Source organism: Mytilus edulis, chromosome 3 (genome assembly GCF_963676685.1).
Source record: "Mytilus edulis chromosome 3, xbMytEdul2.2, whole genome shotgun sequence".
NCBI classification, from domain to species: domain Eukaryota; kingdom Metazoa; phylum Mollusca; class Bivalvia; order Mytilida; family Mytilidae; genus Mytilus; species Mytilus edulis.
In genome coordinates this window covers 39829114-39842153 of record NC_092346.1, presented here as the reverse complement: position 1 = coordinate 39842153, position 13040 = coordinate 39829114, and the positions used below count along the sequence as shown (strand labels likewise).

At 31.6% G+C, this 13040-nt stretch overlaps 1 protein-coding gene and 1 pseudogene across 1 annotated transcript; one reads left to right on the top strand and one right to left on the bottom strand.

The window, feature by feature from the left end:
* Window positions 1-651: 651 nt before the first annotated feature.
* On the bottom strand, window positions 652-9263 carry LOC139516479 (uncharacterized; annotated as a pseudogene).
* A 1345-nt stretch (window positions 9264-10608) lies between these two features.
* On the top strand, window positions 10609-11838 carry LOC139515251 (uncharacterized). Its single transcript, XM_071304815.1, has one exon. The coding sequence runs from the start codon at window positions 10609-10611 to the stop codon at window positions 11836-11838; it is 1230 nt and encodes a 409-aa protein (XP_071160916.1).
* The last annotated feature ends 1202 nt before the right edge of the window (window positions 11839-13040 follow it).

Here is a 13040-nt window from a genome sequence, read left to right as displayed (position 1 = left end):
TTAAGTTGTTGCATTTACTCATGAACCATTCAATCTAATTATATATATAAGCTTTTCAAATTTTAATATGTTGATACTGATGACAAAATGGAGGTCAAATTTGATATTGACGATTTTCACTTTCACTATTCATCAGTAATGGTTCTTGTAATATTGCCAGGACACAAATAAATGTTAATAAATCCGGTTTGCTGTCGTTGTGACAGCCTCTTGTACGACATGTATTTATTCAAAAATTTGTGTATGAGCTGAAATGTGATGTTCAAACTCTGATTAAACACTTTTTATTAACTTATTTAACATCAACAGCAAGCACAAGATAAAGTGTCTAAAGGCCACTCAAAATTATTGACTTGTTCTTCTAACCTTTCAGCATTTTAAAATTTAGTTTGAAATTTTATCATTTCAAAATTTAATGAAATATGAATTAAGATACTTTTTAATATTTTATTTCTTGCAATTCATCACAAACATGATTTAGAGATTTTCAATACACAATGCTCAGGTTAAAAATTATACCTACATGTATATATGCTTTCAAATTCAAAGTCCACATTCAGTTAAATACATGTGCATGCAAGTCATGTTGATTTAAATCAGAAAAATAAATAATAATTTACAGTTAATTATTTAAGAAATATTATTGTGCTATTTTCTTGTTTAAAGTTTTTGCAGTATAATAGAATGAATTTCACTTAACAAGATTTTAGAAATAAATAAACGGGGTAAAAAAACTTGAATTTGAACAGCAGATTTGAATTATAGATCATCTATATCATCTTGAACTAATGGAACATCTAGATTTGTCAACCAACAACATGTTTGAAATATTTTAGTACTAAGTGGGGCAATTGACAATGGTAGTACCCCTTCTAAAATATGGAAGTTTTTAACTTGTCCAATACTTCTTTCCACATGAATACAAAGTTGTGTTATTTCCTGTGTCTGGAATACTTCCTCTGTTGTAAATTGGTCTTTTATACCTCTGAATGGTGGAATATTCAAAGCACACTGACGTTTTGCTAATAAATCACTAATGGTAAATCCTTTATCACCCATTATAAAACTATCACCAGGCTCTAGTAAATCAAGAATACCTAATTCAATTGTTAATTCACGGTCTGATACCCTTCCACCCCAACCTTCAAATACAAATGAAATAACGCCTGACGGTGTGATGCCAACTAGAAATTTTAGGGTATTATGGTGTTTGTAGCTGGAAAATGTTAAACTCTGGTTTAAAAGACGAAGCTTTCTGAATAAAAATTTCAGTACAGTCTATGATGACTCTGGTAGACAGGTAGCGATCTCTAAAAGAATTAGGCATAATGTTCTGGTAATTATGTCTCTAGGTGGAAAAACAATTATGACTTCATGTTCAGCAAGAATAAGATTGAGCCAGGTTGTAAAATAACAAGAATAAGAAGAAATAGAAATTGAAAATCTATCAGCTACATCCCTTACATACAATCCAAGATGAAGTCTCATCATCACAGCTAAAAACTGTTCAATAGACGGTGTCTGGAAGTCGACATCCTAACCCTATAAGCCTTACTGGGTGTATTTCCGTCTCCCTTCCAGTACTGCATTCTGGAACTCTTTGTACATAGGTAACTGAAACAGAAACAAATAACTTTGAATGTCTTAATTCACTGAAAATGTTTAATGAATAATTCTGGCCTTTTCATTTGTGTTACATATAAATACCGCAAATCGCATGAATTTTAAAGTGTTTGAAAATATTTTTTCAGAATATAAAAAAAAAAAACTCTTATTCTGTCATAATAATTAATATTTTTTTACATGAAGAACAAATTTTCTGAAAGAAGGGAGGTAACTCAAACAATTAACTTGATACAGCTCTGAATATGGATTGTATTTTAATTTTTCACACAGCATAGGTATCTGACACAGAATGAAGGACTTCAAAATTTACTTAATAGCGAACAATATCCAAAATCTAGTTTCAACATTATTTATATTAAAGAACATCCAAAGATTAGTTGTTTAAAATATTATGAAATCGAATAAAGTTTATTAATATTTGATTTTGAGCTTTTTAATGTACTAACTTGAACAACCAGAGAAACACTGTGAATATTGGTAACCCAGTGTAGAACTTGGTAGCAGAGTCATCATTTTTAATTCTATGGATACCACTATTTCTCTTTGATTCTTCAGCAAGCTGTGCATGCTCTTTTAATTCCTTAATCTCTTTCCTCAGGAGTAGATTTTCCATTAGCAATGGATCACCCGGTTACATTGAAAACCTTAAAAAAATATTGAATGAAACATAAATGACTGTGTCACAGGATTTGTACATAAATTGAGCAATATGATGGGTGTCACATGTTGAGCAGGATCTGTTTACCATTCAGAAGCCACAGAGATCAGCCAAGATTTGGGGGTTTCACTACAGGCCTCGACAATGACGCTTGCCCGCAGGGGGGTCAAAATACCATGGCAAAATAAAATTTTCAAAATATCTTTTCCAGCATATTTAATACATACAAACTCCTTATTGGAGTATTATTACTATGCTTAGGAGTTGGAAATGCTAGAATTTTTGAAATTCAAGGTCTATAGTAGGGGATTCAATATACCGCAGGGGTTCAAAATATCTTTTTCAGTATGTTGAATACATACAAACTACTTATTGGAGTATTATATTTTTACTATGTTTAAGATTTAGAATAGCTAGAATTTTTGCAATTTATGGTCTATGGTAGGGGGGTCAATATACCGCAGGGGGGTCAATATACCGCAGGGGGGTCAAAATACCATGGCTAAGTAAAATTTTCAAAATATCTTTTCCAGCATATTTAATACATACAAACTACTAATTGGAGTATTATTACTATGCTAAGGAGTTGGAATAGCTAGAATTTTTGAAATTCAAGGTCTTCAGTAGTGGGTTAAATATACCGCAGGGGGGGTCAAAATACCATGGCTAAGTAAAATTTTCAAAATATCTTTTCCAGCATATTTAATACATACAAACTACTTATTGGAGTATTATAACTATGCTAAGGAGTTGAAATAGCTAGAATTTTTGAAATTCAAGGTCTACAGTAGGGGGTTCAATATACCATGGTAGGGGGTCAAAATACCATGGAAATTTTCTTCAAAATATCTTTTCCAGCATGTTAAATGCATACAAACTACTTATTGGAGTTACTATTATTATTATTACTATGTTAAGGATTAAGAATAGAAATTGTTTGTATGTCTTTTACTTGCTTGAATAGAAATTTTGAAAATTTTACTTTGCCATGGTATTTTCATCACCATGGTATATTGAACTCCCTACTATAGACCTTGAATATCAAAATTTTAGCTGTTATGTCTCCTTTATGTAGTTATTATACTCCAAATAGTAGTTTGAATGTATTTACCATGCTGGAAAAGATGTTTAGAAAATTTTACTTTGGCATGTTATTTTTTACCGCCACTCCCTTATCATGGTATATTGAACCCCCTACTATGTACCTTTAATTTCAAAACCTCTAGCTATTCTAACTCCTTGACATAGTTATCATTTTCCAATAAGTAGTTTGTATGTATTTTACTTGCTTGAAAAGATGTTTTGAAAATTTTACTTAGCCATGGTATTTTGACCACCCTGCGGTATATTACTATAGACCTGTAATAAAAAAAATTTATTGCTATTCTTACTCCTAAACATAGTATTTATACTCCAATAAATAGTTTGTATGTTTTTGACTTGCTTGAATAGAAATTTTGAAAATTTTACTTAGCCATGGTATTTTGACCCCCCTACCATGAAATCTTTGGTTAAAAGAAAAATATTTGCTTGGTATATTTGCTCTAAGTCTTAACCAACAAAATTTCAATCAAAAAACTTCTTAAAGCATTTATAACTATACCATGTAGCTCGGACACTTTAATTCTTTGAAATTTGAAATATTTTTATAGAATAGTAGACATAAGTTTTAATTCTCCATGGTAAAAAAGGGGGAGGGGGTCAAATTTCCATGGCTCAGTTAATCTAAAAAGTAAAATTTTCAAAACATCTTTTCAAGCTACTTTAATAAATACAAAATACTAAACATGCTAAATGGGAGTATAATAGATATGTAAAGGAGTTACAGTAGCTAGATATTTTATATTTTTAGCATTTTGAAATTAAAGGTCCATAGTAGGGAGTTCAATATACCATGGTAGGGGTAAGCAAGTAAAAGACATACAAACTATTTATTGGAGTATAATTACTATGTTCAGGAGTTAGAATAGCCATAAAAAAAAATTATGACAGGTCTATAATAAAGGGACTTTGACTATAGACCTTGAATTTCAAAAATTCTAGCTATTCTATCTCCTTAGCATAGTAATAATACTCCAATAAGTAGTTTATATGTATTCAACATACTGGAAAAGATATTTTGAAAATTCTACTTAGCCATGGTATTTTGACCCCACCCCCCCCCCCCCCCCCCCCCCTGCGGTATATTGAACCCCCTTCTATAGACCTTGAATTTCAAAAATTGAAGCTATTCTATCTCCTAAACATAGTAATAATACTCCAATAAGTAATTTATATGTATTCAACATACTGGAAAAGATATTTTGAAAATTTACTTAGCCATGGTATTTTGACCCCCCTGCGGTATATTGAACCCCCTACTATAGACCTTGAATTTCAAAAATTCTAGCTATTCCAACTCCTTAGCATAGTAATAATACTCGAATAAGTAGTTTGTATGTATTAAATATGTTGGAAAAGATATTTTGAAAATTTAACTTAGCCATGGTATTTTGACCACCCTGCAGTATATTGAACCCCCTACTATGGACCTTGAATTTCAAAAATTCTAGCTATTCCAACTCCTTGGCATAGTAATAATACTCCAGTAAGTAGTTTGTATGAATTAAATATGCTGGAAAAGATATTTTGAAAATTTTACTTAGCCATGGTATTTTGACCCCCCTGCGGTATATTGAACCCCCTACTATAGACCTTGAATTTCAAAAATTGAAGCTATTCTATCTCCTTAACATAGTAATAATACTCCAATAAGTAGTTTGTATGAATTAAATATGCTGGAAAAGATATTTTGAAAATTTTACTTAGCCATGGTATTTTGACCCCCCCCCCCCCCCCTGCGGTATATTGAACCCCCTACTATAGACCTTGAATTTCAAAAATTGAAGCTATTCTATCTCCTTAACATAGAAATAATACTCCGATAAGTAGTTTGTATGCATGTATTAAATATGCTGGAAAAGATATTTTGAAAATTTTACTTAGCCATGGTATTTTGACCCCCCTGCGGTATATTGAACCCCCTACTATAGACCTTGAATTTCAAAAATTGAAGCTATTCTATCTCCTTAACATAGTAATAATACTCCAATAAGTAGTTTGTATGAATTAAATATGCTGGAAAAGATATTTTGAAAATTTTACTTACCCATAGTATTTTGACCCCCCCCCCCCCCCCTGCGGTATATTGAACCCCCTACTATAGACCTTGAATTTCAAAAATTGAAGCTATTCTAAATCCTTAACATAGTAATAATACTCCAATAAGTAGTTTGTATGTATTAAATATGCTGGAAAAGATATTTTGAAAATTTTACTTAGCCATGGTATTTTGACCCCTTTGAGGTATATTGAACCCCCTACTAAAGAGCTTGAATTTCAAAAATTCAAGCTATTCCAACTCCTTAGCATAGTAATAATACTCCAATAAGTAGTTTATATGTATTCAACATACTGGAAAAGATATTTTGAAAATTTTACTTAGCCATGGTATTTTGACCCCCCTGCGGTATATTAAACCCCCTACTATAGACCTTGAATTTCAAAAATTCTAGCTATTCCAACTACTTAGCATAGTAATAATACTCCAATAAGTAGTTTTGTAGGACTTAAATATGCTGGAAAAGATATTTTGAAAATTTTACTTAGCCATGGTATTTTGACCCCCCCCCCCTGCAGTATATTGAACCCCCTACTATAGACCTTGGATTTCAAAAATTGAAGCTATTCTATCTCCTTAGCATAGTAATAATACTCCAATAAGTAGTTTGTATGTATTAAATATGTTGGAAAAGATATTTTGAAAATTTAACTTAGCCATGGTATTTTGACCACCCTGCGGTATATTGAACCCCCCTACTATAGACCTTGAATTTCAAAAATTGAAGCTATTCTATCTCCTTAACATAGTAATAATACTCCAATAGGTAGTTTGTATGTATTCAACATACTGGAAAAGATATTTTGAAAATTTTACGTAGCCATGGTATTTTGACCCCCCTGTGGAATATTGAACCCCCTACTATAGACCTTAAATTTCAAAAATTCTAGCTATTCCAACTCCTTGGCATAGTAATAATACTCCAGTAAGTAGTTTGTATGAATTAAATATGCTGGAAAAGATATTTTGAAAATTTTACTTAGCCATGGTATTTTGACCCCCCTGCGGTATATTGACCCCCCTACTATAGACCTTGAATTTCAAAAATTGAAGCTATTCTATCTCCTTAACATAGTAATAATACTCCGATAAGTAGTTTGTATGTATTAAATATGCTGGAAAAGATCTTTTGAAAATTTTACTTAGCCATGGTATTTTGACCCCCCTGCGGTATATTGAACCCCCTACTAAAGAGCTTGAATTTCAAAAATCAAGTTATTCCAACTCCTTAGCATAGTAATAATACTCCAATAAGTAGTTTATATGTATTCAACATACTGGAAAAGATATTTTGAAAATTTTACTTAGCTATGGTATTTTGACCCCCCTGCGATATATTGAACCCCCTACTATGGACCTTGAATTTCAAAAATTGAAGCTATTCTATCTCCTTAACATAGTAATAATACTCCAATAAGTAGTTTGTATGTTTTCAACATACTGGAAAAGATATTTTGAAAATTTAACTTAGCCATGGTATTTTGAACCCCCTGCGGTATATTGAACCCCTTACTATGGACCTTGAATTTCAAAAATTCTAGCTATTCCAACTACTTAGCATAGTAATAATACTCCAATAAGTAGTTTGTATGTATTCAACATACTGGAAAAGATATTTTGAAAATTTAACTTAGCCATGGTATTTTGAACCCCCTGCGGTATATTCTAATGCAATTATTTTGTAACAATTGTTCTGATTGGATAACAGCAAGCGTAAAATTCTCTATCTCCTTGTCTGTAACTAAGGAAGCCGACATTTTGAATTTCGGAATGTATTGACATGTTATTTCTACAATAATAAACAAAAAACCCACTTGTTGTGCCTAAAAATCTTCTTTTTATCAAATTTTTTTATATACATTCTGAAGCGGCAGAGAAGCCAGAAAACGGCCGGTGTTTATGTTTGATGCCAGAAGCATACCTATGACGTCACCTAGTGTAGGGACCAAAGAACATAACATCTTTTCGCGGAATTTTCTTTAATGAACATTTTACACTGAAATAATGATTGAAATTTAATTATAAACTTGTTTTGCATTAGAATAGAGATATATAACTGTATTGTATTTGAAGCTTTGCAGACGTCCATCGGTAGTTTTACTGTCGCAAATACCCGTTTACCTGTCTCCGCTCCGCGTCGCCAGGTAAACTAAATTTGCGACAGTAAAACTACCGATGGACGTCCTTAAAGCTTCAAATACAATACAGTTATCTCTTAATTGAACCCCCTACTGTAGACCTTGAATTTCAAAAATTCTAGCTATTCCAACTCCTTGGCATAGTAATAATACTCCAATAAGTAGTTTGTATGAATTAAATATGCTGGAAAAGATATTTTGAAAATTTTACTTAGCCATGGTATTTTGACCCCCCTGCGGTATATTAAACCCCCTACTATAGACCTTGAATTACAAAAATTCTAGCTATTCCAACTACTTAGCATAGTAATAATACTCCAATAAGTAGTTTTGTAGGACTTAAATATGCTGGAAAAGATATTTTGAAAATTTTACTTAGCCATGGTATTTTGACCCCCCTCATTCCCCTGCGGTATATTGAACCCCCCTACTCAAAACCTCAAATGAAAAAAAATGATAGCCAATAAATTGTCAATTGGATTATCTGCAATACTTTTTATCAAAAACGGGGGTTCAAAATACCGTATGTGAAAAATGACCCCGGGTTCAATTTTTAGGGGGTTCAAAATACCATATAACACCGGTACCAGAGGGAAAAAAGGTCGGACAAGTAAAAGCTGTATCAAGCTTGTCCGTCGGGACAAGTACAATTATTCAACAGAAAATAAATGTAATCCAACTTTGATAAACAAAGTTATTATAAACAAAAAACAAGAAAACAAATATTAAGTTGACATGTTTCTGCATTCTCTTTATTCAAATGCAAAACCTTTTTCTTCAACATGTTTACTTTCAATCGATAATTTTTAACTGGTTCTTTGACAGGTACTTTTTAACAGGTAAAAGGTATACTATTCCCGGAAACCAATCTTACTGATCCGAATCAATGATGCATGATGTGCTTTGTAGATAAGGTAACTTTACAGGACAGTTTGTCACCTCCACAGGTTTAGCTCCAAGTTTAATAGACAGTTTGGCACCGTAGGAGACATATTTAGTAGACATGATTGATAGACAGTTGTCTCATTGGCAATCAGACATTATCTTCTTCTTTTTATTGATTGCATTTCAATAAACTTTTTTCAACTTAAAAAAAAAGGATACAAATCCAATGAGTGTACATGCTTATCAGATGGTTCCTCATGACTAGATTCAGTTGTACTTGACTCATATTTTTGAAAAGTATTTCAAATAAATAAAAATACATCAAATCCTGTCTATTGTTTTAATTCGTTTTGTTCCTTTAATCAACTAAAAATGTAAAAAGGTTATTTTTAATAGAATTTTTTTGGACAAGTAACACCATTCTTCCTGACAAGTAAATTTTGGTATGTACTTGTCATACAGGACAAGTTGAAAAAAAAGTAGAGGCCTGTACTATTTTATTGTTCTTTACTTTTTTTTTATATTGCATTGACTGCCCTCTTTTTTCCACATGGGATTCTAGCTACACCCAACTGCCAGTATTCGCATTACTACAAGTATTATTGATTGGTATGATTTAATATATGAATTTTGAAATACCTATTGTTCTTGTTTGCACATAGGACAGTTCTATGTCGTCTTCCACATCCATGTCATTGTGTTCGACGCTTATTTCTACCTCTGCAGTGGAATAGGAGTGAGCAAGAACAGCACTGTCCATATTTGTCTGATCTATACATCTCTGCAATTGTTCCTATGCTAATGAGTCCTGTTAAAGCAAAAAATAAAGATAAATTGAATGAGTATTGTGCACACTTTATGTATCTTATTTCCTGTTTAGAAATTATTAATAATTGGTTATCTTGATCTTTTTTTTTTTAAACAAATTGAATATTTTGGCTTCATGTCTCAGTTTGTCATATCTCTACAGTTTATGCAATTTACTATTTTAAATATAAGGTAGAATTATCTAAAAATCTTATTGAATTGCTGGAACAATTCCAATACTTACTGAAATTAATTTATTTCTAAGACATGTAAGTTCACAGTTTATTTCTGTGTCATTTTGGTCTCTTGTGGACAGTTGTCTCATTGGCAATCATACCACATCTTCTTTTTATATATATTACAATTAAAATTACTATGTTTTATAAGAAGGAATGAAAACAAGTTGAGAAAAAACTTTATACCCAACAGGCAGATCAATGTGCAAATGCAACAAGGGAAATCTGTAAAATCTCCAATAATGGCAATATTTTTATAATATTAAAAAAAAGAGTTCATGCTTTTAATGGGTAAGATTACTTCAAACACTTACAATACCACCCTTGAATGCCTTGATAATCACATTTAAGTTATGTATAAGAACTGACCAGAAGCATTAATTACACCACCCCCCCCCCCCCCCCATTTTTTTTCACAATGTGTTAAGTCCCATAGCCCCACAGGACGCAATTACGACTGGACACAATTACGAACGATTTCCAATGTTTGCCCTCTGAGATCATATTTATTTATATTTATCAATAAATCTTTTTGTAAATAAAAACCCTATTAAAATTCCCTTGTTTTCATGATAATACAACTTATGTGCTCTTGGTGAATGTTGATGACGATGACAAAATCATTCGGAAAATATTATAAGAACAGCAAGCTGGCCTGCAAGTTATATAAAAAAAAACTTAAAGGTAAGTGCATATTGCCTTCTTTTGTTCATTTATAGAAAGAAAAATGTCTCCTGATTCTAATCGTATGTGTGATGCCTTTTATCTTGCCCAAATAACCCCACAATTGACGTTTTTTAGACTCTTGTGACCCTATTTATGGTCAAAAGAAAATATGTTAATTTTATTGAAAAGTCCAGAGAACTCCGAAAGAAATGTTGACCTATATAAAAAAAATCATAGATGAATGATAATTACATTACACCATCGAAATGGATAAACTTGAATTAAGTGCTCCTTTAAAGGAGGAACTTACACAAAAACAAAAAAAATCAGAAATCTTTCCTTTACACATGACCGTCATTTCGTCTGCAACCACTGCTGAAGTACTTTTCTTGAATTGTTTAAACCATATAATTTAATTTAAGAAGAGAAGAAATGGCCATCAGAGAATTAGGAAAAATTAATTCATACAGTAATAATGTCCCAATTAAAAGAAAATTTGAAATTTGGAAAGAGGAAGAAAATCCAGAAACATTTATATCACCATTAGGAAAAATGTATCAACAAACAGAAGACATGAGAGATACAGAATTAGTTGATATAAACAAGATAGAACCACAGTATGAATACCAAGGTCTGGTATCGGTCATTAGAGCCCCCGACTACTGGCGTAACATAGGCAGCTCAAAATCAAGAACAACAGCCCAAATAGAGGTAGGGAAACAAATTATCTCTGAACAACTCAAATCTCAAACACCAAACACAGCAGTTGCTTTTACAGATGGGTCATGTTTAGGAAATCCAGGCCCCTGCGGTGCAGGAGCTATAATTTACATTAATAATCAAGAAGAAAAATTAAAAAGACCGGTCTCTAACAAAGGATCAATCTTGCTAGCTGAACTAATAGCCATAAAAGTTGTACTCGATTACATAGAATCTTTTTCAAAACAGCAAATTGATACTTTAACTTTATTTTCGGACAGTCAGACCGCATTAGGTATCTTAACTCTTAATTGGAAAAGTGACAGCTATCATCAAACCATTAACGAAATCAAAGGGAAAATAAAAAATTTAAATGAACATGGAATCTTAATAAACTTAAACTGGACACCAGGACATGCCAACATAAAAGGAAATGATGAGGCAGACTCCCTGGCAAAAGAAGCTGCTAAAGAAGCAGAATCACTAGCAGTTGATGACATAGTGTTTACAAAACAAGATGTAAAAAAAGCAGCTAGAAATTCTGTTACAAAAAAATGGCAACGCAGATGGGAAAACAGTAATGCTGGACGTCATTATTTCAGATTTCATCCTGAAGTTAAAAATAAAGTAAAAAAAGACTACCCGTCAAAAAAAATGTACAACATAATAAACAGTTTACGAACAGGTTATTCTAAATTAAATGCATACCAATTTATAATAAACCAGCACATCAACTCGGAAACCTGTGATCACTGCAAAGAAAAAGAAAATGTACAACACTACCTTTTTGAATGTGACCTGTATTCAGATGCCAGAGACAAATTATTTCATCAAATATACTTCATAACAGGACAAATTCCAACAGATTTAGACGATTTATTAACAATCAATTTGCCAAATGCAGAAAATATCAGTCAACTATTAGCGGAGTACATAGAGGAAACAAACCGTTTTAGTGTATAATTTAATTTAATACAAATTTCTTTTAATTTTCAATATTTTTTAATTTTTCATGCCATTCCAATAACCTAATTAACCATTTTTTTTCACTTGATACATTTATATAGTTCTATAATATTTTTAAAGTGCCACCTACAATATATAAGTACAAAGGAGAAACTACATTAATGAAAATAATTTTACAAGAGAGAATAATTCACAAGAGAGATTATTCTGTCATCACGACAAAGATTGAAGATTGAAGATTAAGATTAAATTATAGGCAGTGTCTGCGCGCGCGTACCCGCTATCAGGTACGAATAGCAAAATTGACGTTCGTAGGCTACGCGTACCCACATCCGGTTTTATAATAAATTGCCATCGGATTAGGAATTGAACGTAAAATATATACAGAAATTATCGGAATTAAGGAATAAAAATGATCAACTATTTAGAAGTTTTGTAAACATTTATATATAAAAATTTATGTAAGTGAACAGTTTTTCTCGGTTTATAAATATTCTTAAAATGGGAAAAGAGTGATATATACATATGGGGCAGACATTTCAAAGTTATCATGAATTGGAAATGTAACAATAATAAAAATATTATTGTTACATTGGAGACTAATTGCCGGAATGCAAAGTTGGGTGAGGAACCGATTAATTACAAATGTAACAATAATTACTGAGGCTACGGTTACATTACGTTATTGTTACATGAAAAACAGCAATGTACGCTAGATTGATTAAACTTAAATCTTCTATAGTTGTATTACTTCATTCTTTCATATGTACTAAACAATACTTGTAATTTAATACTGATAAATAATAAAATATTATTATTCAACAAATGGTGTACAACTTGAATAGTTTTACTACGTATTAATGGTTTTGATGCTCTTAAAGATACTACTCAAGATTAGGAGTATCTTGAGTAGTATCTTTGTCAAAGGCGAAAAATATAGTTCAATGGATTCACTTTTTTAAAGTATTTAACTGCACACCTACTCTTATTACTGTCATTATACTTTGGACCAATTTTGTTTATGGTCAAAAAAATAAAACGTGGGATGCGTTGTAAAGGAAACTGAAACAATATCAAGACATACATTTCATACAGCTTTATAACTTGACGCAAATTGATAATCAAAAGCAAAGTTTGCTAACTGTAACTTAAATACTAAGAAATTCTGTATGTACACGTACCCGTGGAGGACGTAATTG

Coding starts and splice junctions, on each gene's coding strand:
- LOC139515251 (XM_071304815.1), top strand. CDS start 10,609: ATGGCCATCAGAGAATTAGGAAAAATTAATTCATACAGTAATAATGTC.